At 38.0% G+C, this 27,059-nt stretch overlaps 1 protein-coding gene across 3 annotated transcripts in view; it reads left to right on the top strand.

Moving 5' to 3' along the window:
- ZNF451 (zinc finger protein 451) overlaps positions 1–27,059 on the top strand; it is a 106,437-nt gene that overhangs the window by 41,943 nt on the left and 37,435 nt on the right. For all 3 annotated transcript variants that reach the window (XM_047734661.1, XM_047734659.1, XM_047734660.1), the window contains exons 4-9: positions 1,900–2,022; positions 7,697–7,808; positions 14,118–14,268; positions 15,515–15,641; positions 25,675–25,828; positions 26,311–26,458. In XM_047734661.1, coding sequence (XP_047590617.1) covers positions 1,900–2,022; positions 7,697–7,808; positions 14,118–14,268; positions 15,515–15,641; positions 25,675–25,828; positions 26,311–26,458 — 815 coding nt within the window. The remainder of the gene's footprint in view (positions 1–1,899; positions 2,023–7,696; positions 7,809–14,117; positions 14,269–15,514; positions 15,642–25,674; positions 25,829–26,310; positions 26,459–27,059) is intronic.

Below are 27,059 nucleotides of genomic sequence, written 5' to 3'. Positions count from 1 at the left end.
AGGAAGCAGGCTCGCTGCTGAGCAGAGCCCAATGCGGGGCTCTATCCCAGGACCCTGAGATCATGACCCTAGGTGAAGGCAGAGGCCACTGATCCACCCAGGTGCCCCATATGTAACATTTTTTATAACGGTTCCTAGATATTCCATCTTATGTTTTTTCAATCATTTTGTTATTTTTTTCAGTTTTGGAAGGTTCTGTTGACATATTCTCAAGCATAGAGATTCTTTCCTCAGCAGTGTGAAGTCTACTAATGAGGCTATCAAAGGCATTCTTCATTTTTGTTTTAGTGTTTTTGATCTCTAACATTTCTTTTTGGTTCTTTCTTAGGATTTCCATCTCTTACTTGCATAACACATGTGTTCTTTCACGTTGTCTACTTTTTCTATTAGAGCCCTTAGCATGTTAATCAATTGTTTTGAATTTCTGATCGGAATCCAACATCCCTGTCATGTCTGCCTTTCTGTGCTTGCTCTGACTCTTCAAACTGTGTTTCTTTTGCCTTTTAGTATTCCTTGTAAGTTTTGGTTGAAAGGTAGACATGATGTATTAGGTAAAAGAGGCTGTGGTAAATGGGACTTTACAAAGTAGTGGTAAGGTACTTGGAAGTGGTAGCACTCTGTAGTCCTCTGATTAAGTCTCAGTCTTGTTGAGCTTATGCCCCTGGACTGTGACCTTAAGCACTGCTTTTCAATCCCTTGTTTTAAGTGGGAAGGATAGCTAGAGTGGCTTGGAATCGTTTATTTACATTCTCCCAGGTTGGTTAGGCTCTGATAAAATTCCTACAGGGTAGGTTCTGGTAAAATGGTTTTTGTTAAGGGCACGCCTTGTTAAGAACAGAATGCTCTGGAATATTTAAAAATGCTTACTTTTCCTTTCCCCCTCCTGGAAGCATGAGGATTTTTCTCTAGTTTTTACTGTGAGAACCTGGTAGAACTATGGGAGATAAACTCACAAAAGTATGAGGGCTCTTCATGACTGGGTCATCTTGTGGTTTTTAACTCAGACTTCTCCCACTGAGCGTCCAGCAATTCATCAGTTATAGTTCAAGTTTTTTACTCAGTACTGCTTCCTGCTGAAGTTTCCACTCATGGGTTTCTGCTCCATTAACTTATGATCCTCTCTCTCTCTTTTGGAGCACTGGTTTACACTGTCACCTCACTTTTCTGGTCTAAGAACGAGATCTAATAAGAGTTGTTGACTTTAGGGTTTTTTCAGCTTTTTGTCAGGATGGAGTAGCAACTTATAAGCTCCTTACAAGATGGACCAGAAACTGAAAGTTAGATCTATTTTTTTACATCATTTTCTCCCATCCAAGTTCTAACCAGGCCCAATCCTGCTTAGCTTTCAAGATCAGATAAGATCAGGCACGTTCAGGGTGGTATTGTTGGTGGCATTGCTGAAAAACCAGAACCAGTACTGTTAGACCTTTAAGCGGGGGACTAATGGCTTAATGGCATTATTTTATAGACTCAGAGCAAAGCAACACCAAACTCTTTGGTATTCAGATGATTGTAAAGTAAATAAAAATGATAAATTGTCTTAGCAGTTAGTTTATCTAACTTTTTGAAAACCACAGATGCTGGTGGATAATTGGCTGACCTACAAAATACCACATAAAGCATAAAATACATAAGGCACCTTCTTAGAAATTTGCTGATAATAAAAGTAAACGGTCCTTGGGGCACCCGGCTGGCTCAGCCAGAAGAGCATGTGACTCTTAATCTCAGGGTCATGATTGAGCCCCACACTGGGGGTAGAGGTTACTTAAATAAATAAATAAACTTAAGGGGAAAAAAGGCAAATGGTTCCTTAGTACAATAACTCTTTGGTAAATGAATTCATTATCCCAAAACTAATTTTGCTATTTAAAAGAAATGAAAATTGTTTTTTAATTATAGGATGTTAAGCATAAAGACTATATTGACCATCAGAAGGATAAAGTTGCTTTAACTCTGGCTCGTCTAGCCCGCCATGTTGAAGTGGAGAAACAGCAGAAGGAAGAGAAGAATAGAGCATTCAGGGTATGTGGCTATTTTAATTGGTGTTTTACAAAATCATGTAATTGCTTATAATAAAACTGTAACAAATTTGTCATCAACAAAATATATAATATATATTTTATATATATATATATATAAAATATATATATAATATATAATTGAATCCAAGTTCAGCATGGACTCTGGATACCTCATCACTTTAGTACTTCATGATAGTTTTTTGTATCTCTCTCTCTAGTTTGTTAGATTCTAATCATATATGAATACAGGAGAAAAAATAAAATTGAGTGGACTTTATTTTAGGGAATTAAAAATCATGGGATTTCTTTATAGCAGGGTTTCTGGTTTCTGTATCACAAGAGTTTATTCGTGCTTTTGTAGACATAAGCTGTTAAATGGTCATTTTCTACCGAATAGATTGAGGCCACTTTCTCAAACTTCAGCCTGCTCCTTCAGATTAAACCTGTTACTAAAAGGAAGAAATTTGAATCAGGTTTGTAGAAGAGCTGCTATGTGGAAAATGAAGCCTAATTTAGAATCTCTGATGATATAAATCTTTTTCTTCACTTGCTTTAGAAGGCCCCAGACCAGTTACTTAAAGAATCTCTTAGTACTGGGGCATCTGGCTGGTTCAGTCAGTAGAACACGTGGCTCTTGACCTGGGGGTCGTGAGTTTGAGCCCCACGGTGGGGATAAAGTTTACTTAAAAAGATTTTTTTTTATAAAATAAAAATGAAAAAGCAGGGGCGCCTGGGTGGCTCAGTGGGTTGAAGCCTCTGCCTTCGGCTCAGGTCATGATCCCAGGGTCCTGGGATCGAGCCCCACATCGGGCTCTCTGCTCAGCGGGGAGCCTGCTTCCATCTCTCTCTCTGCCTGCTTCTCTGCCTACTTGTGATCCCTGTCAAATAAATAAATAAAATCTTTAAAAAAAATAAATAAAAGTGAAAAAGCAATATCCCTCATTACTGACAGATGTTTATTAGGAGTAGAAAGTTGATGAGTTGGGTAAATAACCTTCATCCTAGGAGGTTTGTGGGGTTTTTTGTTTTTTTTTTTTAGATTTTATTTATTTATTTGACAGAGATCACAAGTAGGCAGAGAGAGAAAGAGGGGGAAGCAGCCTCCCCACTGAGTAGAGAGCCCAATGTGGGGCTTGATCCCAGGACCCTGGGATCATGACCCGAGCTGAAGGCAGAGGCTTTAACCCACTGAGCCACCCAGGCACCCCATCCTAGGAGTTTAAAAATGGAAATTGAGGGGTGCCTGGCTCAGTCACTAGAGCATGCCAATGTTAATCTTAGGCTCCTGAGATCAAGCCCCACATTTGGTGTAAAACTTACTTGAAAAAAAAAAATCGAAATTGAAATCATGGCTCTGCCAGCAGCTGTTTGGATTTCAGCAGGTCCTTATCTTTTATAGACTTTGGGTTTTAATCTTAAAGGGACAGAGTTGGAGATGATCTTCCAAGTTAAGTACTATGATTTTTTTATTTTAACATCTCTGTTTTGATTCCTTGTCCAGTGGTTATCATAGAGGAGTTCATATATTTCTATAGCCTCTGTTTTAGTATCTCCTAATCCTGTATAGAATAAATGAATATTCTTTACATTTAGAATTAGATTTGTTTGGGGACTTTATAATGTAATACCAATTAAATGAGAGCATAGTATTCTAGTTGTATGTTTAAAATGCTTAATGCAGGGGTGCCTGGGTGGCTCAGTGGGTTAAGCCGCTGCCTTTGGCCCGGGTCATGATCTCAGGGTACTGGGATCGAGCCCCACATCGGGCTCTCTGCTCAGTGGGGAGCCTGCTTCCTCCTCTCTCTCTGCCTGCCTCTCTGTCTACTTGTGATCTCTGTCTGTCAAATAAATAAATAAAATCTTAAAAAAAAAATTAAAATAAAATGCTTAATGCATAAAAATATAAAAAATAGGATTATTTCTTTACTGGCAGAAATACTATTCAATTTTAAGGATGATTCTTTCCCCAAACTATGTTAAGTGTATTGTTTATGGGGAAAATCTCTTTGAGAGAGGGATGGTTCACAAGCTGTCCTTTTCCACAGATTTCCTGAATGATGCTAGCTTCTTTTTCCAGGCAGTGTTCCACATAGATAATAAAACATCTGTAGTGAGTTCAGATAAGAAAGCATCTTACAGGCACTATGGTAACTGGGACTTTTCTCAGGGTGGTTTCAGCTTCCTCCATGTAAGTCCTCATTCATTCTAGTAATGACTTTATTTCAGCATTGAAGAAAGTTTTTTGAAATTCTGAAAATCTTGTTTAACCAATTGTAAAGAATAAATATATATCTAGATTTCACTAGGGAAAAACCAACTAATAGATATCTTAGTTCATTGCTTGCTATCCATTCATGATTTTTTAAAATTTGGTTTCCTGTATGGATAACTTATTTTTTAAAACTAGATGACAGAAAAGAAAAATGAAACAAACTGTCCAGAAAGGAAGATAATGAAACTAAAATAAAAATGATTGTTGAGGAATTCTAATGGCTGATGACTCTGACTAAAACTGGATAGTAGAAAATATCTTCTAACTATTCTTAGGCCTTTGTGAATTATTGATGTATTACTGTTAAGGTGAATCTTGTATCTTTTGTGATGGAGTGGTTTTAATGAAAGAAAGAAAATTTATTAAAATCTTCATTGGATATGGGGCACCTGGCTGGCTAGTCAGTAGAGCATGCGACTCTTGATCTCAGGGTCATGAGTTCAAGCCCTGTTGGGTACAGAGCCTACTTAAAATTAAACAAACAACAACAAAAGCCCTCTTCACTGGATAAATCACTTTCAGAGATAATGTTGTGTTGACTAGTTGACCAGCTACCAGCTTTGCTTATTGATACCCTAGGCGTTAAGATGACTTGCAAGAAGGGTTATATGCCTCACATTTGTGGAAGAAGCTTTGTGTAACAAAGGAAAAGGGTGGCTAATTTGGGGATGACTTCAGCCAATAAGTGTTTTTTGAGCATTGACTATTATGGGCACAGAGTTCAAATTCTGTTGTAAAAAATGCCAGAGAACATTTTTTAAAACCTGTTTATTTGGGGCACCTGGGTGGCTCAGTAGGTTAAGCTGCTTCCTTCAGTTCAGGTCATGATCCCAGGGTCCTGGGATCGAGCCCTACATCAGGCTCCCTGCTCAGGAGAGAGCCTGCTTCTTCCTCTCCCTCTGCCTGCTGCTCTGCCTACTTGTACTCTCTATCTCTGTGTCAAATAAATAAAAACCTTTAAAAAAAAAAACTTTATTTTTAATTTTTGGCAGTTCTTTAAGATAAATAAGCTATTAGCTGGCATGGAGTAGTATTTGATCTTAATTATATTAATTTAAGAGTTTTTATTGCGGGGGGCCTGGATGGCTTAGTTGTTAAGCGTCTGCCTTCAGCTCAGGTCATGATCCCAGGGTTCCGGACCAAGCCCCACGTCAGGCTCCCTGCTCAGTGGGAAGCCTGCTTCTCCCTTTCCCACTCCTGTTTTTGTTCCCACTCTTCGCTGTCTCTCACAGTCAAATAGATAAATCTTTTTTTTTTTTTTTAATTTTTATTGTGATAGATTTTATAAGTAACTTTGATAAGTGGTTTAATTTTGTACATTAGGAAATGTCTTTAGAGTCTACCAGATTCTTGTCATATTGCTTTCTTTGGATAAACTAGCTTCTCCAAACATGTAATTTGGAACACTACTGTAGGATGTGCTTTAAATAAAAAAGTATTTGATGATTTGTGAGATACTGCATATTTATTATATGCATATTAACACTCCAAGGCTTTGGAAGTCCTGCACTAAAGGAACTTTTAAAATGTTGTATTAAAACCAGTATTTATATACTTAATTTGGTTATAGAGAATTTTAAAAATATATATAATGCTTGTTAACATTTTTGAGAATGAGTATTCTATGCCTGTACTTTGAACAATATTGTGTAGATTTATTTTGGATTGAAATCTTGAATCTCCCTGTTCCCCTCCTTACCATTTTTTTTTTAAGATTTTATTTATTTATTTGACAGACATCACAAATAGGCAGAGAGACAGGCAGAGAGAGAGAGGAAAGCAGGCTCCCCACTGAGCAGAGAGCCCGATGCGGGACTCGATCCCAGGACCCTGAGATCATGACCTGAGCCGAAGGCAGAGGCTTAACCCACTGAGCCACCCAGGCGCCCCCTCCTTACCATTTCTAGTAGAAGACCCTGTTGCATTGCTAACTAGGCCATTCATTATTCTGGCCTATATCTTGTAAATCTACAATTTGTGACTGTGATTTCTTTTAAGAACAAAATCTTGGGCGCCTGGGTGGCTCAGTGGGTTGAGCCGCTGCCTTCGGCTCAGGTCATGATCTCAGGGTCCTGGGATCGAGTCCCGCATCGGGCTCTCTGCTCAGCGGGGAGCCTGCTTCCCTTCCTCTCTCTCTGCCTGCCTCTCTGCCTGCCTGTGATCTCTGTCTGTCTGTCTGTCTGTCAAATAAATAAATAAATAAATAGATAGATAGATAGATAGATAGAACAAAATCTTGTTGAGGTGCAATATGGTGTACTGGTTAAGTGCATGGATCTAGAATCAAGTTGTGAGAGTCTAAATCTTGACATTTTTATTTATCCTTAGACAATTTGTTTGACCTTTCTGTACCTCAGTTTTCCCATCCTAAAATGCAAACAATAATACTACCTATTTCATAGAGTTATTGTAAGAATGAAATCTAAAATGGTTTTAGAATCATGTCTGGCATGGGGTAAGTGGTTAATAAGTTTTAATTGTTAGATACAACATGATTAGAGATTATGAAAATAGATTTATAAATAATATATAGAAGAACTTAAAGACTAACAGTCTAAAGCATAAGTCTAGTTTCAAGGTTGGCATTGGCCTACTGGCTGTTTTTGTAAATAAAATTTTATTGGAACATAGCAATGCCCATTTGTTTACATGTTATCTGTGGCTGCTTTCATGCAGAGTTGAGTAGTTGCAATAGAGTTGAGCTGCAAAACCTAAAATATTTACTGACTGACCCTTTATGGAAAAAGTTGGCCAACCCTAGATCTAGATGGTGATAAATGCTTTATACCAGCCCATACTAAGTACTAATGAAATCTGCTCTTATTAATACTGTTCACTGAACAAATATTTAATAGGCTTCTGTATACTTCATACTGTATGTGGAAACTTCAAAAAGAATGTATAAAAGTTTAAAAATGAAAATCATCATTCATATTTTTACTCCCAGAGATAATCATTGATTTTTTTTGTATTTTCAGCCTTTGTTCCCTCTCTGCAGATACAGTCACATGTAGCTTGAAATAAATCTTTATTTATATTTGGCCTCATTTGTTTAATACTATTTGGTGACCTACTTGATACAAAAAGTATATTTCTGCTTCATTGAAAGTTTGGTTAGTGTTTCTAATCGACTTCATGAAATGTATATGCATAATTAAATAGTACCCCATTGTTGGAGATGTAGTTATAGTGAACTTTGTGCAAATATAGATTACATTGGGATCAACATTTCAGAGTATGAACTTTTGTTTTGACTTATCTATTTGGGATAGATGTCTAGATGTGGAGTTACAGGCATAAAGGATAATCAATATTTTCTGATCGCTGATGTGTTAAAATCCTTTTCTCAAGGAAATCAGGTTAGTAATCATAGGTTAATTGATTTTCTTCTTAATACCTTTAGGAAAAAATCGATTTTCAGCATGCTCATGGGTTACAAGAATTGGAATTTATTCGAGGACATTCTGATACAGAAGCAGCAAGACTGTGTGTGGACCAGTGGCTAAAAATGCCAGGTACTCTTTAGAGATGAGAGTGGAACACTAAGGTTACTGAGCTTCTCTAAAGCCTTAAGGGGTTACATCTGTATTATCCAGTTGCAAATAAGTATATAAAGTATTAAAATTTAGTTTCAGTGATACTTAGTAATGGCCTACTTTATCAGTTGTCTTCCCACATTGACAGAAGTATATTTTAAATATAATAGGTCATCCTTGATGACCTATAATCATCCTTGATAACCTCATTAGATGTTGCTCATTAATTTATTTGTGTTATTTCATAGTTATTACATGAAATAGTGCATGTGTCTTTGGGTTTATTTTCGGTCAGGAAAACTGCTCTAATGAAATGGAATTTAAGATGAGATCTAAAGGATTAGTGTTTACTTATTTTATCAGTATTGCCTGTGTAGATATTTTATAAGGACATGTCCACATGGAGGTGTCTAAAGTATTGGGTAGCTTCTTCACTAACTCTGCAGACCTGAGATTCCCAAAAGAGTCACTATGGAGGGGCGCCTGGGTGGCTCAGTGGGTTAAAACCTCTGCCTTTGGCTCAGGTCATGATCCCAGGGTTCTGGGATCGAGCACCGCATTGGGCTCTCTGCTCAGCAGGGAGCCTGCTTCCCCCCCACCCCACCTGCCTCTCTGCCTACTTGTGATCTCTGTCTGTCAAATAAATAAATAAAATCTTAAAAAAAAAAAAAAAAGAGTCACTATGGAACATTTTCCCCACACCAGGTAATTTGGTGGAATTTTTTTGTTTTTTTTGTTGGAATTTTTAAGAGCCAGTAGGACACTCCTACCATGGCAGCTTTTCTTGCCTATCTTGTACAAGAAAGAAACACTGAGCATTTAAAAGGCTTAGGATATCCATAGAAGCCTCAGCTGAGGATTTAATCCAGCAGAACATTTAATTGCAAAAAGTCATTAGAAATATCTGCCCAAGCGTTGCTGAACTTGAATAGATAGCTTGTTGTTTTAAAGCTAGTTTTCAGGGACGCCTAGGTAGCTCTGTGGTTAAAGCATCTGACTCTTGATTTCAGTTCAGGTCTGGGTCCCAGGATCAAGCTCCACATCAGGCTCCATGCTCAGCAGGAAGTTGGCTTGAGGATTCTCTCTCCCTCTGCCCCTCCCCCCAACTTGTATTCTCTCTCTTGCAAATGAATAAGTAAATCTTTAAAAATAAAGTTTTCAGGGGCACGTGGATGGCTCAGTGGGTTAAGCCTCTGCCTTTGGCTCAGGTCATGATCGCAGGGTCCTGCGACCGAGCCCCACATTGGGCTCCCTGATTAGTGGGAAGCCTGCTTCTCCCTCTCCTACTGTCCCTGCTTGTGTTTCCTCTCTCACTGTGCCTCTCTCTGTCAAATAAATAAAATCTTAAATAAGTTTTCAGAGGGGTTTTCTTTGAGTCTGATTACCACTGAGAAGATAATTCCAAAGTTCTGTGAAACAGTTTTTCCCATTATGTTGGATTAATAGGTTTGTATGTCTCTGCAATCAGACTACATACTCTGTGGAGACAGAGACCAAGGTTTTTTAATCCTTTTTTTGTGTAAATGCCTAAGAAGAGTGCTCAGCTTAGACATACTCAATAAATGTTTGAATATTACCCAAGATGGGCTATAAACATTTATGTATGAACACAGAAAAGAAGCCTAAAACTTGGGTTCCAAATGTAACTGTCATTCAACTAATCAAAAGAATTGTTTGGCATTCAAGATCTACTTTAGCAAAAGGTACTTAGAAATTATGGTAAATGGTTTTGTCTCCTCGGGTGTTCTTGTTAAGGCTCGTATTTAAAAGAAAACTCCCTCTTGAGATGCCTTCTGTTCTCAGAAGAAGTTAATGACTTAATTCAGCTGCATCAGAATCACATGGGAGCTTTTAAATATATACCTGGGCCTCATCTCCAGGAATAATTCTAGGGTATCTGTAGTTTTGAGAAGATTCCTAGGTAATTTTGATAGGAAAATGGAGTAGAACTGTAAGACTTTATTAGCTCTAAGATCTCTTCTACAAATAGTTTATCTCATGTGACTTAACACCCTCAAGTCCTGTCTAGACCCCTTAGGCCTGATCCTTGGCCTCCAGATTGGCAAAATATTTTAATCACTGTAAAATGAATTCATGAGCATCTGTTTATGATTTATCTAGTCAAGTCGGAACAAATGACTCATTTAGCTAGTCTTTATGTTGTTGTTTTTTTTTTTAGTATTATTTTATTTGAGAGGGAGGGAAAGGGCACAGAGGGAGAGTGAGAGGGAGAAGCAAGACTCCCTGCTGAGCAGGGAGCCCCATGCAGGGCTCTATCCTAGCTTGAGCCTCTGAGATCCTGACCTGAGCCAAAGGCAGATGCTTAACCAACTGAGCCACCCTGTCTTTATGATTCTTTTTTTTTTTTTTAAAGATTTTATTTATTCACTTGACAGAGATCACAAGTAGGCAGAGAGGCAGGCAGAGAGAGAGGGAAGCAGGCTCCTCGCAGAGCAGAGAGCCCGATGCGGGGCTCGATCCCAGGACCCTGAGATCATGACCCGAGCCGAAGGCAGAGGCTTTAACCCACTGAGCCACCCAGGCGCCCCTGTCTTTATGATTCTTGACAAAACCTGGTATTTTATATATCTTCAGGACACACCTGATTCGTTGGTGGCTGATAAGCTTGAGCCTGGAGTTAAGGTGTCTAGTATGCTCTTTTTATGTGATTGTTTTAGTTTTTTGCTTGTTCCCTGCAACAGCACTATAAAACTGAAGTTTAGGATCTATTGCTAGAATAGCTGCTTTAGCATTGGGCTATATTTGGTATGGTTCTATTTCATAAATTAGTTTTAGAGAGTGCTGGGATGTTTGACTAAGGTATATAGCTGGGGAAACAGAGATGAGCCATTGTTCTCTTCAGTTATAAAAAGTGAGGTTCTACTTCTAAGTAGCATTAAGGAACTTTTTAAATCTATCCAGTATTGTGACTCAGCTCTTTGGTTAGAAGTACTTTATTTATAATTATACTACTGAAATTTATCTTTTTTTTTTTTTTTAAAGATTATTTATTTATTTATTTATTTGACAGAGATAGATTATAAGTAGGCAGCAGAGAGAGAGCCTGATGCGGAGCTCCATCCCAGGACCCTGAGATCATGACCTGAACCAAAGGCAGAGGCTTAACCCACTGAGCCACCCAGCCCCCTGAAATTCATCTTTTGTAGACCTTTATAGTTAGGCCAGTTTGCATACATTTGAATATTTATTTAGTAACTTAAAAACAACACTCTCTATACTATTGAAGGAAAAGGGCTATTTAAATCTCTGTATTTTGGGCGCCTGGGTGGCTCAGTGGGTTAAGCCGCTGCCTTCAGCTCAGGTCATGATCTCAGGGTCTTGGGATCGAGTCCCGCATCGGGCTCTCTGCTCAGCAGGGAGCCTGCTTCCCTCTCTCTCTCTCTGCCTGCTTCTCTGTCTACTTGTGATCTCTCTCTGTCAAATAAACAAATAAAATCTTTGGAAAAAAAAAATCTCTGTATTTTGCCTTTCCATGGGAAAAAGTTATTTTCTTTCATTTGATTGTTTTCTCCAATTTTATTTTTATCTAGAGCCTTTATTTGGCTAAATAAAAGTCTTAATGGGCAATAGCTAGAATGTAAATGAACAGTAAAAAAAACTTTCATTATTTTGACTACATTAAAAAATTAAGGACAGAAAAGGTGTATTGTCATTTAATTCTTCTTTAAGATTAAAATGTGATTAATGCGGGGCGCCTGGGTGGCTCAGTGGGTTAAAGCCTCTGCCTTCGGCTAAGGTCATGATCCCAGGGTCCTGGGTTCGAGCCCCACATCGGGCTCTCTGCTCAGCAGGGAGCCTGCTTCCCCCCTCTCTCTCTGCCTGCTTGTGATCTCTGTCAAATAAATAAATAAAATCTTTAAAAAAATATATGTTTAATGCTATGCTGTTCATTGTTTGTTGGCAGAACATATTTATAAGCATTTTGGCAGCTTTTAATGGAGGCCTTCCCCACCCCCACCCCACCCCCAGCCAAGAACTAAAACGGCAGAAAAACAGCTGAAACCTTAAATTTATATAATAATCATTTGAAGATCTTAAAATTAGATGATGTTAAAAGAATAATGATCCGGGGCGCCTGGGTGGCTCAGTGGGTTAAAGCCTCTGCCTTCGGCTCGGGTCATGATCCCAGGGTCCTGGGATCGAGCCCTACATCGGGCTCTCTGCTCAGCAGGAAACCTGCTTCCTCCTCTCTCTGCCTGCCTCTGCCTACTTGTGATCTCTGTCAAATAAATAAATAAAATCTTTAAAAAAAAAAAAAAGAATAATGATCCATCCTATTTAAATCCTTAGGGGCTTTGTAGAAACTGCCATAAAGATAAATACCCAGTTTTCTGTTGTATGAAATATTCAAGGCATTGAAACAATCCACAAGAAATAATAATAATAATATAATGGAGTCAGTAATCAAACTGTCTGTATATAACTGCCTGATAAACAGAATCCTGGCAGTTTTAAATTTCATGGTTTATATAATGTAACTGTAAATTTTACATCATATATCATGCATTAGGGGTTTCCCTGGAACAAAATTTGGCCAGAGAGTTGTGTCACTTTAAGATGAAGACTATAGGGGCACCTGGGTGGCTCAGTGGGTTAAGCCTCTGCCTTCGGCTCAGGTCGTGATCTCAGGGTCCTGGGATCGAGCCCCACATCGGGCTCTCTGCTCAGAAGTGAGCCTGCTTCCTCCTCTCTCTCTGCCTGCCTCTCTGCCTACTTGTGATCTCTCTCTCTCTGTCAAATAAATAAAATTTTTAAAAAAATTTAAAAAAAAAAAGATGAAGACTATAAAGAAATAAAGGGGATGAAGAATGGTCCAGGATAAAGAGAGATTAATTAAAAAAAATTAGTGAAAGAGGTGCCTGGCTGGCTCATTCCATAGAGCATGTGACTCTTTTTTTTTTTTTTTTTTTTAAGATCCTATTCATCCACCCAACAGAGAGAGAGATCACAAGTAGGCAGAGAGGCAGGCAGAGAGACAGGGGGAAGCACGAAGAGAGAGCCCGATGCAGGGTCCGATCCCAGGACCCCGAGACCATGACCCGAGCCGAAGGCAGAGGCCCCAACCCACTGAGCCACCCAGGTGCCCTGAGCATGTGACTCTTGATCTTAGGGTTGTACAGCCCTATGGTAGGTGCAGAGTTTGCTTTCTTAAACAAGGGAGAGGAAAAAGAAAAAGTAATGATGGGCAGACTTTGAAAGGAGAAAAAGAAAAGGGATAAAATAGAATAAGTAGAAAAGAGAAAGATTACAGTAAGTAAATCTCTGGTTTGTGTTCTATAAATTTATCGCTGAGACCTGCATTACTTGATATCCAGGTTGGAACTAATTGATTAACGCCTGGTTTTTTCAGAAAGTACCACTCTTACTCTCCTTGCCTCCCTGAACTCTCCACTCTTCCCCACCTTTCCTAGTTGCATTTTTAACAATTTTCAGGGAACTCAGATCTTTTATAATATAGCTAAACTTTCTAATATGTTTAAGATAGTTAAAAGAGAAAAAAGAATGAGAAGATCTTTACCAGTTTATATAAATGAAAAGGGAGGTAGTGATTCTGTAGAGCAACTGATTTTCTAATCAGTATTTGATCTTTGACATTTGTTAGCTATTGAACTTAAAGAAACACATTTTTTTCTCTCAAGAGAATGTTACTTAAAGATGTTAACAGCTTTCTTGTGATCTCTCTGTCAAATAAGTAAATAAAATACTAAAAAAAGAAAAAAAGAAAAAAAAGATTCTCCCTTACTCTTCGTCTCCAACCCCTTACTTCCCCCCAACCTCCCCAGCTCACTAGAGCGCTCTCTCCTCTCTCTCTTTTCCTCACAAAAAAAAAAAAAAAAACAAAAAAAACTTTAAAAATGTTAACAGCTTTACTTTCCCAAACACCTGTTTATATTTAGGTGATAATATCTTTTATAAGAAAGAAAACACTTAATTGCAATTAGAATCACCCAGTTGATGCTATATCATAATTTTTTTGTTTTGTCATAATTTTTTTTAAGAATTTATGTATTTATTTGACAGGAAGAGACACAGCAAGAGAGGGAACACAAGCAGGGGAAGTGGGAGAGGGAGAAGCAGGTTTCCCGCCCAGCCAGGAGCCTGATGGGGGGCTCGATCCCAGGATCCTGGGATCACAACCCGAGCCGAAGGCAGATGCTGAGTGACTGAGCCACCCAGGCACCCCTGTTTTGTCATAATTTTGATTACCAGTCCAAAAGTACAAGTATCTGAAGTAGGAACATAAGAATTTGTATTCCAATGATACAGGACTCAAAACAGGAACAATTAATTCTGGAACAAAAAGTTCATTCCGAAGAGGAGGCCAAATGCGGGTGTCTGGAAAACCAATTTTATGTCCCATAATGCACTGTAACAAGGAATTTGATAACGGGCACCTTCTCTTAGGACATTTGAAAAGGTGAGTATGATAGAACAGTGGATGCGGAAGAGCAAATGAGTTACAAAGTGATTGCATAAAATGAAAGCATGATACAATTGTGCCATTGTGATCATAGCTTTATATTCCAAACTCAAATTGTTTTGTGCTTTTATGATACAGCTAGGTTTCTTACAAGGTTTAAAGTCAGATTTTTTTTCTAGTGATATTCTGTCTTTCAAGGCATGTAGCCTTTAAATATGTATTTATTCTTAATATGTCTCATAAAATTCTGAACAGATTTTTTACTCTAATACGCAGTTGAATCCGTTTTAGAGAAATCCACCCCATAAATACAAATTTCAAGAGACATAAAGCACTTAGAGATATTTGATCTAGCCTAAAGAAAGCTAATACGGTGTTATAAAACAAATGTTAAAGGCAAACCAAAGGTAGCAAAATTCATAACAAATAATTCCATTTATGAAACCACCTTACTAATTTACTGAATTTTTGAATAGTAGAGCTTGAGAAAGTAAATATCAAGGGAAGGCAATATTAAAGGCATTAAACATTTTTACCTTCATAGTTTCTCTTTCAGATAGTTTAAAGATAGGAGTTGGGAGCTTGGGGACCCTTAGCCATTACCATTTCCAGCCATCTCACCCTACTTAGGCATTAAAGTACTATAAAGGCTCCTAGAGAGAGCTTCAGCATTCTGCAAATAACTGGGTAGCATACTGTATCTAAAGTATTTTTAAAAGGCTTCAATTGTAAAATGGCAGATACTTAGTAAATGATTAAAATGAACATTAAAGAGATTAAAAGCCATTTTTAAGAAACAGGTGTGTTCCAGAAATCTTGACATGAGATTATTATTCCATTGGTTCATTTACAACTATTTGTGAATTTTGTGGTAAATAAGGTAAAAAGGAAAAGGTGATGGCTCTATAATTTTCAAACTGGAATTTTACTATTTGATTGGATCTTGGGTACATTTTATTTATTTCATCCATTTTATTGGATGTTGGGTACTTTTATGAAATCTTGAGCTAACTATTGATCACTGTTTGAAGGAATTACATGGTATCAAGGAGCCATTTATTATTTCTTGAAGATGAAGAACATTATTTGATATTTCAGTAGAAAAGTGTAAATTTCTGAGAGAAAGAAAGAGTGTGTGTGTGTGTGTGTGTGTGTGTGTGTGTGTATACAATTGAATAAATGCTTAAAAATTAAGCTCCTAAAATGTGGACTTTTCTAATGTTACCTCTCTTTTGCTGAGTAGGTTTGATCACTCTCCATGTGATCCAACAATTACATTACATGGACCATTCATCAATTCCTTTGCTTGTGTAGTATGTTACAAAAATTTTGTTACTCAACAGCAATATAGGGATCACCTCTTTGCTAAGGTAAGAAGAGCATGTCCTAAATTAAGAGTAGGTATTTTTTTTTCTAGAGACCCATGGGATTCGATATAGGTGTTTCCTTGCTGCTTTTAATCACCTACAATCACCTGTAATCACAAATAACCAATGATACATATAAGGTTCAAAATTATGATTGTTTAAGGAGAATAAAATGATTTGGAACATTAAATGTTTGTGGACAGGTAAACTTGATTAGTGAATAACAGCAGTCCTAAAGATTATCATAGAAACCCTTCCCTTGATGGAGTTGCTCTGTGGAATTAACCTTGTTCAAGATGCTCATAATGAGAACTAGAACCTTGATATTAAGTCCTCTGCCTTTCATTGCCTGTTGAAATGTTGGAGCCATGTAGTAAGTAATAATTCTTTTATAAATGGTAGTATTAAGAACTCTAGTATTTAAAAAAAGGCTCTTTTATGTAACTTTCATTAAGTATTAAATCTCAAGGGATACAAGTTGATTCATGGCATATGCAAATCTGTGTAATATACAGTTCTGTAATAACTGTTTATCATATTTGAAATATCTTTAATGACTTATTAACATTACAGAATGTTAATTGTTAATATGTTCACTGTGGAAAAAATTTTTTTAAGTTTTTATTTTAATTACTCGGTGTTATCATGACACATCCACTCTTTAATCCTCATCACCTATTTCACCCATCTCCAGACCCACCTCCCCTCTGGTAACCAACAGTTTGTTCTCTCTTGGTTTCACACTCTTTTTCCCTTTGCTCATTTGTTTTGTTTCTTAAATTCCACATATGAATGAAATCATATGGTATTTGTCTTTCTCTGACTATATTGCTTAGCAGTATACTCTCTAGCTCCATCCATGTTGTTACAAATGGCAAGATTTCATCCTTTCTGAGGGCCAAGTAATATTCCATTATATTCCACATCTTCTTTATTCATCAATCAGGGCTCTTATTGGGCTCTTATAATAGTGCTACTATAAATATAGGTGTTCAGTATCCCTTTGAATCAGTGTTTTTGTTCTTTAGGTAAATAGCCAGTAGTGCAGTTACTGGGTCTTAGAGTAGTTCTATTTTTAACTTTTTGAGGAACCTCTATGCTGTTCTCCACAGTGGCTGCACCAGTTTGCTTATCTACGAATAGTGCTCAAGTGTTCCTTTTTTTCCACATCCACTCTAATACTTCTTATTTCTTTTGTTTTTGATTTTAGCCATTCTGGCAGATGTAAGGTGATCTCTCATTGTAGTTTTGATTTGCATTTCCCTGATGATGAGTGATGTTGAGCATCTTTTCATGCGCTTGTTGACCATCTGGATGTCTTCTTTGGAGAAATGTCTATTTATGTTTTCTGCCCACTTTTTAATTGGATGATTGGTTTTTTGGCCATTGAGTTGTATATGTTCTTTATATATTTTTGGATACTAACCCTTTATCAGATATGTCCTTTGCAAATGTCTTCTCCCACTTAGTAGGTTGCCTTTGAGTTTTGTTGATTGTTTCTTTCGCTATGCAGAAACTTTATTTTGATGAAGTCCCACTAGTTTATTTCTGTTTTTATTTCCCTTGCCTTAGGAGATACATCTAGAAAAATGTTGCTATGGCTGATGTCAGATTACTGCCTGTGCTCTCTTCAAGGATTTTTATGGTTTCAGGTCTCACATTTAGGTCTTTCTTTTTTTCTTTTCTTTTTTTTTTTTTTTTAAGATTTTATCTATTTATTTGACAGATGGAGATCACAAGTAGGCAGAGAGGCAGGGAGAGAGAGGGGGAAGCAAGCTCCCCGCCAAGCAGAGAGCCCGATGCGGGGCTCAATCCCAGGACACTGGGGTCATGACCTGAGCTGAAGGCAGAGGCTTTAGCCCACTGAGCCACCCTCACATTTAGGTCTTTAATCCATATTGATTTTATTTATATGTATGGTGAAAGAAAGTGGTCCAGTTCCGTTCTTTTTGCATGTAGCCATCCAGTTTTCCCAACACCATTTGTTTTTTTTTGTTTTTTTTTTTGTTTTTTTAAAGATTTTATTTATTTATTTGAAACAGAGAGAGAGATCACAAGTATGCAGAGAGGCAGGCATAGAGAGAGAGAGGAGAAAACAGGCTCCCCGCTGAGCAGAGAGCCCGATGCGGGCCTCGATCCCAGGACCCTGAGATCATGACCTGAGCCGAAGGCAGAGGCTTAACCCACTGAGCCACCCAGGCGCCCCCAACACCATTTGTTGAAGAAACTCTTTTTCCCACTGGAAATTCATTTCTCCTTTGTTGAAGGCCATATAATTGTGGGTTTATTTTTGGATTTTCTATTCTGTTCCATTGATCGATGTGTCTGATTTAATGCCAGTACCACACTGTTTTGATTACTGTACCTTTGTAATATAACTTGAAGTCTGGAATTGTGATACCTCTAATTTTGCTTTTCTTTTTCAAGAGTGCTTTGACTATTCAGAGTCATTTATGGTTCCATACAAATTATTAAGATTGTTTTTTTCTAGTTCTGTGAAAAATGCTGTTGTTATTTTGGTAGGAATTGCATTAAATTTGTAAATGCTTTGGATAGTACAGAAAATTTTAACAATTTTTGTTCTTCCAATCCATGAGCATATAGTAATGTCTTCATTTCTTTATATTATCTTGAATTTCTTTCATCAGTGTTTTATAGTTTTCAGAGTACAGGTCTTTCAGCTTTTTGGTTACGTTTATTCCTAGGTATTTATTGTTTTTGGTGCAGTTGGTTCAGTTTTTTCAAAACAATCAACATATCAGTAAGAGAAGGTATAAAAAACATGATCATTTCAGTAGTTGCAGAAAAAGCACTTGACAGTACAACATCCATTCATGATAAAAACCCTTAACGGTGTAGGTCTAGATGGAACTTAACTTCAACATAATAAAGGTCATATATGAGAAACCCACAGCTAACATCATATTCAGTAGTGAAAAACTGAGAGCTTTTTCTCTAAGGTCAGGAGCAAGACAAGAATGTCCACTCTGACCACTTTTATTCTTCATAATACCGGAAGTCCTAGCCACAGCAATTAGGCAACAACAACAAAAAATAAATAAAAAGGATCCAAATTGGTAAGGAGGAAATAAAACTTTTCACGATTTGCAGATCACATGACACTTGAATACAGAAAACCCTAAAGACTACCAAAAGCTGCTAGAACTGATAAATGAATTCAGTAAAGTAGCAAGATACAAAATCAATGTATAGAAGTCTGTTGCATTTCTATACACTAATAATGAAGCAGCAGAAAGTAAACTTAGGAAAACAGTATGATTTATGACTACACCAAAAACATTTATAAATATTTTATATAAGATAAAGTATCTGAATTTTTACATAAGAAAAGCAGTGTGTTGTGAACATGAATGCTTAAATATTTGTTGAATCAGTGCATACATTTTAAATCAATAACATTCTACTGTTTGACAATATTATAGTTCATTTAGTTTCCTATTAGATGTATTAATTGTTTCAATTTTTCTGTTACTAAACACAAAACCAGTTTTGGGGTGCCTGGGTGGCTCAGTTGTTAAGCGTCTGTCTTCAGCTCAGGTCATGATCCCAGGGTCCTGGGATCGAGCCTCGCATCAGGCTCCCTACTTGGTGGGAAGCCTGCTTTCCCTCCCCCAGTTCCTCTGCTCATGTTCCTATCTCGCTGTATCTCTCTCTGTCAAATAAATAAAATCTTAAAAAAAAAAAAAATACCAGTTTAAATATCTTGGTCGCTAAAAACCTATAATAAATCACAGCTGTGAGTACAGCTATGTGCTGAGTGTTGTGAACCCTAGCAAGCCATCAAACCTGGGGATGGTCTAGGGGACTCCCAACACAAGTGGTAACCTTGATATCGGCAAGAGGTTACTGCTGTAGGACAATGATATGATGAAAATAATGCTTTATACCTTTAGAGCTAGAAAGATTCTTAATTCTAAAATCAATTAGTTCCCTTTTTTAGGGATACCAAAGAGATGGAGTGGTATTAGAATGGTAGCAGTGTTCAGGGTGGATTCATAGGTGTAGAAAGATGACCAGTTTAGGTGACTTTTGTAGTAATTTAACTTTGAGATGAAAAAAAGGCTTTGCCTAGGTATTGGCATTTAGAATAAAGACCTTAAAGTAAAGCCAAAAGAAATGATAGGGATTTCTATTGTGACAAAGGTTTGAGAAGAGAAAAGAAAAAGATCATCTTTTTTGGTGTTTTCAGGTGGTCACTAATATTCTACCTTTTTTCAAAACAAGAGTCTTCAGGGTGTGTTTTCCTTTTCCAGGTCATTAGTGTTTTGTTCATTTTAATGAGCATATTTAGCTTTTTATCTTTAGTAAATCTGAATAGGCATTTTAACCTTTAAATTAATTCTTTCATTTGTGTTTTCCCAAATTTCATTTTTTCTTTTTTTTCTGGGAGTCACTCATTTCGTGCTGTTTTACTTTGTCTCCAGGAAGTAAATTTATGATGTTTAGCTTTCTGGGAAGGTTGATGGTAAAATAGAACAAAAGCTTTGGTTTCTACTGTCACTTTTCTTAGCTGTATGTACTCTAGAAGTTACTCAACATCTGCATGTCTTCGTCTCTAAAATGGAATCATTATAGTTACATGTGAGATTGATGAGAGAAAGTATACCACTATATAAAGCACTTAGGACCTAACATAGCTCTTATTAAATTCTCCTTATTTATTCTTTGGAGAGTCCATCACAGGAACTCTAAAGGAAACTGGTCTGCATTAGATTATAATTGCCTACCTTAAATCAGCCAGAAGAGGTCACTAGACGATTGTATACCTATGAATTCCATTTTGTAAGGCTGGCATCCTTCAGTGAAAGAGCCGGAAATTATCACAGTTTGCATTTTTGCCTTGCTACCCTCTGCGTTCCCTTTCATCTTTAGTTTCTTCTGTCTCAATCAGTGCTGCTTAAGCTTTACACACAAATCGCCTTGGTATCTTGTTAAAATATAAGTTCTTACACTAGATCTGAGAGGGGACTTTAGATTCAAGATACCTAACAAGCTTACAGTTGATGCCCGTGCTGCTGGTTCTTAAGTCGTGCTTTGCGTAACAAGTGTCTATTTGATTTTGATATTAAAGCCATTTAATGGGTATACCACTAGATAGCTTCCTGCTTTCCTCCCTTTTTGGTGGTGGTGGAGGTGTGGAGGTGGTGGAGATCATATTGTAAGCTCCAGTGTGCCCCAGTGTCACTTGTGGGTCAATAGGTATAACCTCTCATTCTGTTCCTAGGCCATTCGATCATTGAAAGTGATTTTTTCCCTTTTGTTAGCCTCTCCTCCCTACCCTAGGCAATCTGTCTCTATAGTTTTGCCTTTTCTGGGTATTTCATATAAATGGAATTCTAGAATATGTGGCCTTTTGTGAGAAGATTCTTTCATTTGCCATAATTTTGTCAAGGTTCATCTTTTTTTTTTTTTTTAAGATTTTACTTATTTAATTGACAGAGACGGTGAGAAAGGGGAGGGAGAAACAGTCTCCCTGTTGAGCAGGGAGCCAGATGTAGGACTCGATCCCAGGACCCCCCCGGATCATGACCTGAATCGAAGGCAGACGCTTAAAGACTGAGCCACCCACTTGCCCTATCCATTTTTTTAAATATATTTATTCATTTGAGGGAGGGAGAGGGAGAGTAAGAGCACAAGCAGGGGGAGGTGCAGAGAGAGAAGCAGACTCCCCACCAAACAGGGAGCGCAATGCGGGCTCTTTTCCCAGGACCCTGGGATCATGATCTGAGCCAAAGGCAGACGCTTAACCGAGCCACCCAGGTGCCCCAAGTTTCATCTGTGTTGTAGCATACCTCAGTACTTCATTCCTTTTTATTTCCAAGTAATCCTCCATTGTTTGGAAATATGCCACTTTTTGTTTATCAATTCATCAGTTGGTGGATACTTGGGTTATTTCTACTTTTGGGCTATTGTGAATAATGCTAGGGGTGCCTGGGTGGCCCAGTGGGTTGAACCTCTGCCTTCGGCTCAGGTCATAGTCTCAGGGTTCTGGGACCAGCTGCCGTCTCAGACTCTCTGCTCAGTGGGGAGCCTGCTTCTGTCTTTCTCTCTCTGACTGCCTCTCTACCTACTTGTGATCTCTCTCTGTCAAATAAATAAATAAAATCTTAAAAAAAAAAAAGGTTTAAAAAAAAGAATAATGCTGCTAAAAATAAATGCACAGGCCTTCATGTGGACATATGCCTTCAATACTTAGGTTTTGGGGGCGCCTGGGTGGCTCAGTGGGTTAAGCCGCTGCCTTCAGCTCAGGTCATGATCCCAGGTCCTGGGTTCGAGCCCCACATTGGGCTTTCTGCTCAGCAGGGAGCTTGCTTCCTCCTCTCTCTCTGCCTGCCTCTCTGCCTACTTGTGATTTCTCTCTGTCAAATAAATAAATAAAATATTTAAAAAAAAAATACTTAGGTTTTGGGGTCATATGGTAATTATATTTGTTTGAAGAACTGCCAAATTGTTATCCAACACACTACCATTTTATTTTCTTACCAGCAATATATGTGGGTTCTGTAAAGTTTTGCAGGCGAGGTAAACACAACGCCAGGCGAGGTAGGCGCAAGGCAAGATTTATTAAAGGCACACTCTGGCGAAGTTTCAGGGCCCAAGAGAAGGGGATCCAGGAAAGTCGCGCCAGGTGGAGGTGGGCACTCTCAGGCGAGGTTCCAGGACTGCGGAGAGCGGAGGTTCCACGACTCTGGCAAGGGGAGTCGGGGAAGTCGAGCTGGGAGGGAGTCTGTGGGGTCTTTTATCAGGCTAAGGCAGGGCATGGGTTCACAGCCATACATGGTAAGATATTTGGTGATCAGAGGGTATGGGGCGGAGGGTGGTCCTGATACTTTTGTTTCCTGCATAGGTATCGGGTTACCTATGGAGATGTGACCTGGGCATACATCCTTTTGGTGGGAGAGTCAAGGGTTAAGGAAGGGGGGTAGAGGGGCCTGGAAGATGGTGGCCCCAGCGGTCATTTCTGTTGTTCCTCCTGCATTCCCGAAGCCACCAACCCAACAGGTTCTAATTTCTCCACATCTTAACAACACTTATTATGTGACTTTTAAAACAGCCATCCTAGTGGATATGAAATAATATCTTATTGTGGTTTAACTTATTTTATGTATACAAATGTATATAGTGTATTTTATTTTAATGTAATCAGAAATATAATGGTAGAAAGGAATTGAGTACTTTAACTTATGAGACATTCTGCTTCCCACTCCTTCCCCTAGTTTGTACAAGGAAATATGCTATACTTTTGCAATAGGTATATTTCATTTAAATTTTATGTAGAATCACGTTCTTGTTCTATTGAGCAAACACTTTAAACAAGCTTTATATTGAATCCATTTATGACTTATAATTGAACTAAAAATTATTTTGTTGACGTTCTTCAAGTAAGGGACATTTGTATAAATTTGTGTTTAGGAAATCCCTTTAGTGCTCTCATTTACCTTCTCATTGGAATGCAAAGTATCTTCTTGAATGTTATCTTCTGCATGGTGTAGGGAGTAGTGGAAAGAGCAAAGAATTTATAACCAACATATAAGGCTGTGTCTGAACGGTAGTTTTATCTTACTTGATTGGAGGGAAACTAAATTTTAGTTTTCTCATTTGTAAATAATGAAAATAATACTTCATGGGATTATTAGATTTTGAACCCTAATGTGGTGCTTCACATGCACTCAATATATATGTAAAATTCTTATTCTTTTTTTTTTTTTTTTTTCAAGATTTATTTGTCAGAGAGAGCGCAAACAGGGGGAGCAGCAGGCAGAGGGGGAAGCAGGCTCCCTACTGAGCAAGGACCCCAATGCAGGACTCCATCCCAGGACCCTGTGATCATGACCTGAGCTGAAGGGAGACGCTTAACCCACTGAGCCACCCAGGCATCCCATATATAATATTTCTATATCCCTAATGTTAATGATAGTGCGTTTAAGAAGACACAATACAACTTTTAAGGCTATTATTCTTAAGACCATTAACAAGATGTTAAATTATATTTATATACAAGCACACACACACATACACATATATGTATACATATAAATATATATTTTAAAATACTTTCAGTCTTGGGGCACCAGGTTGGCTCAGTCTGTAGAGCACATGACTCTTAATCTTGGGGTATGAATTCGAGCCTAGTGTGTAAAAAAGTATCCAAACTTAGTTAAGAGGTTCCTCTATTTCAAAACTAAAAATATTTTTAAAAAATTTTTTTCAGGGGCGCCTGGGTGGCTCAGTGGGTAAACCCTCTGCCTTCGGCTCGGGTCATGATCCCAGGGTCCTGGGATCGAGCCTCACGTCGGGCTCTCTGCTCAGCAGGGAGCCTGCCTCCTCCTCCTCTCTCTCTCTGCCTGCCTCTCTGCCTACTTGTGATCTGTCAAATAAATAAAAATATTTAAAAAAAAAAATTTTTTTTTTCAGTAAACTTTACCCCCAATGTGGGGCTCGAGTATTGACTACATCAAAATTTTTAAATGACCACATACAAAAGTAATAGATATTTGAAAAATATTTGCAAAATGGTGCATGGCACAGTTACTTTTGTTAATGAAGAAAAGATACAGGTCAACCAGAAGAGGAGAAAATAAAAACGATTGAAACATCAAGCAAAAGGTTATGAAGAAGCAATCCACAAAATATGGAATATCCACAGAATTGTATGAATTAAGTACTCAAACTCACTAGTAGGAAATAAAAGTTAAAGTAACAATGAGTATCACAATATCTGTCAGACTGCAAAAATGAAAAAAAAACTATCTATAGTGCTATTGTGCCAGGCTTACACACACTGCTAGGGAATATGTAAATTGATAGAGCCTTTTTGAAAAACAATCCTATGGTGTCCTTTAATATTCAAGTACTAAACCTTTTAACCCAATAGGGCCACTCTGAATAATGAGAAAAATACACCTATAAATAAGGATATGTATTTAAGGATGGTTACAATACCATTGTTTATAGTAGCAAGGAGAGAAAGGCCTGGAAATGAATAGTTGACTAAGTCTTAGTAACTGAAGTAGTTTGCAACCATTGAGAAGAATGAATTAGAGATATGCCAGTTGATTTTTAGGGATTTCCCTTAGGTGTTGTGGAATAAGAGAAACTAAGAGGCAGAAGAGTCTATAAGATGACCACGTGTGGTAAAACAATGTCAGACCCTATATGTTTATTTCTATATATTTTTGGAAATTATTAAGCATGGAGACATTTATGGAAGAATATATAAACATAGGTTATACTGCAGAGTAGAGAGAATAAAGCAAAATGGAAGAAGTGTATGTGATATGAAAATATTTATCGGGGTGCCTGGGTGGCTCGGTGGGTTAAGCCTCTGCCTTTGGCTCAGGGTCCTGGGGTTGAGCCCCACATTGGGCTTCTCTGATGGGCAAGGAGCATGCTTCCCCACCCCTCTCTCTGCCTGCCTCTCTGCCTACTTGTGATCTCTCTCTCTCTGTCAAATAAATAAATAAAATATTTTTTTAGAAAAAGAAAACATTTATCCATTAACATAATATAGATGTATGGGACGCCTGGGTGGCTCAGTTGGTTAAGCAGCTGCCTTCGGCTCAGGTCATGATCCCAGCGTCCAGGGATCGAGTCCCGCATCGGGCTCCTTGCTCGTCGGGGAACCTGCTTCTCCCTCTGCCTCTGCCTGCCAGTCTGTCTGCCTGTGCTCGCTCTCTCTCCCTCGCTCTCTCTGACAAATAAATAAATAAAATCTTTGGGGGAAAAAAAACATAATATAGATGTATATATTAAAAAAGGAAAAACATATAGAAAGTAAATGTATATATATTGTCACAAAGATGGTCAAGATTTGTTTTTAAGAAAAAAAGTTTTAATTCACATATGGAACCTCATGTATGATAAAAATTCCATAGTTCACACTCAGGGAAGAAAAGTTTTTATGTTAAAACCTGATACAGAATATTCCAAAGAAATAAGAAATTTTAAAAGTTGATTTTAAAAAATTGAATATTGATTTTAGTTGTCTATAATACAGCTTTGCCTTGTATTTTAGGAAGCTGCAGATGATGAACATAAAAACAGCCTTCTTCCTCAGATTATTCAGTGTTTTGCGTGTCCAAATTGCTTCCTTCTTTTTAGCAGCAAGGATGGGTGTTTGAAGCATATGTCTGGAAAGAATCATTTCCGTCAGAATTTTAAACTGGGTGGTATGTTAATACTCTCTTCTGAAAATTATTGAACTACTTTAATCTTTGCTGATTGCCATACTTCTCAGATAATTCTTGAGAAAACTTAACCTCACATTAGATTGAAAACATGAAAGTGAAAGGCGGTCTTAATTTTTATTTTTCAAGACAAATTCTCAGTATTGGTCTGCACCTAATAATAAGATTTACTTACCTTGAGGAATGAAGAAAAACTTGGGAAGAAAATACTTATTTAGGATGATGTTTTTATATATCCATAATAACTGGGAAGTTGGGTGTTACTCTGCATTTAAGACTCAGATTTTGAGTATGAGTTCAGCATCTTTTGTACTTATGGCTAGAAAATTGCTTCCCTTGGATTTTTATCATATAAATAACAATCTTTTACTAATGCCAACCAATATTGAGAAAAGCAGAGGGGAGGAAGGTTGGGTTGCTGTCTACTCAAATCTTTGCAAGTTATAGTTTATTTTGTCTTTCAGATGACCAGGGAATAGCACATCCAATATTATTTCCATCTTTTGCAAAGAAACTTCTGATCTCTCTATGCAAAGATGTCCCATTTCAAGTTAAGTGTGTGGCCTGCCACCAGACACTACGTTCCCACATGGAGCTCACTGCCCATTTCAGGTTTGTATAGGTTTAGTCTGGCTGTAAGGGAATCCTGCCCAATAATCTTTACCAGAGGGAAGATTCAACAGATATTTTTCTATTCCATGTTTCTTTGCTTTTTAAAAACGAGAATGTTGGGGGCACCTGGGTGGCTCAGTGGGTTAAGCCGCTGCCTTCGGCTCAGGTCATGATCTCAGGGTCCTGGGATCGAGTCCCGCATCGGGCTCTCTGCTCGGCGGGGAGCCTGCTTCCCTCTCTCTCTCTCTGCCTGCTTCTCTGTCTACTTGTGATCTCTGTCAAATAAATAAATAAAATCTTTAAAAAAAAAAAAAAAGAGAATGTAGGGGCGCCTGGGTGGCTCAGTGGTTAAAGCCTCTGCCTTCGGCTCAGGTCATGATCCCGGAGTCCTGGGATCAAGCCCCGCATCGGACTCTCTGCTCAGCGGGGAGCCTGCTTCCCCTTCTCTCTCTGCCTGCCTCTCTGCCTACTTGTGATCTCTGTCTGTCAAATGACTAAATAAAATCTTAAAAATAAATAAAATAAATAAATAGATAAAAACGAGAATGTACATTAGTCTGGAAATTAATCAAATTTAGCATAATGAGAGAAGTTAAAGGTG

This window comes from Lutra lutra, chromosome 6 (assembly GCF_902655055.1).
Source record: "Lutra lutra chromosome 6, mLutLut1.2, whole genome shotgun sequence".
NCBI lineage: Eukaryota > Metazoa > Chordata > Mammalia > Carnivora > Mustelidae > Lutra > Lutra lutra.
Note: the sequence above shows the minus strand (reverse complement) of the source record. Positions and strands in the feature narration are given on the sequence as shown.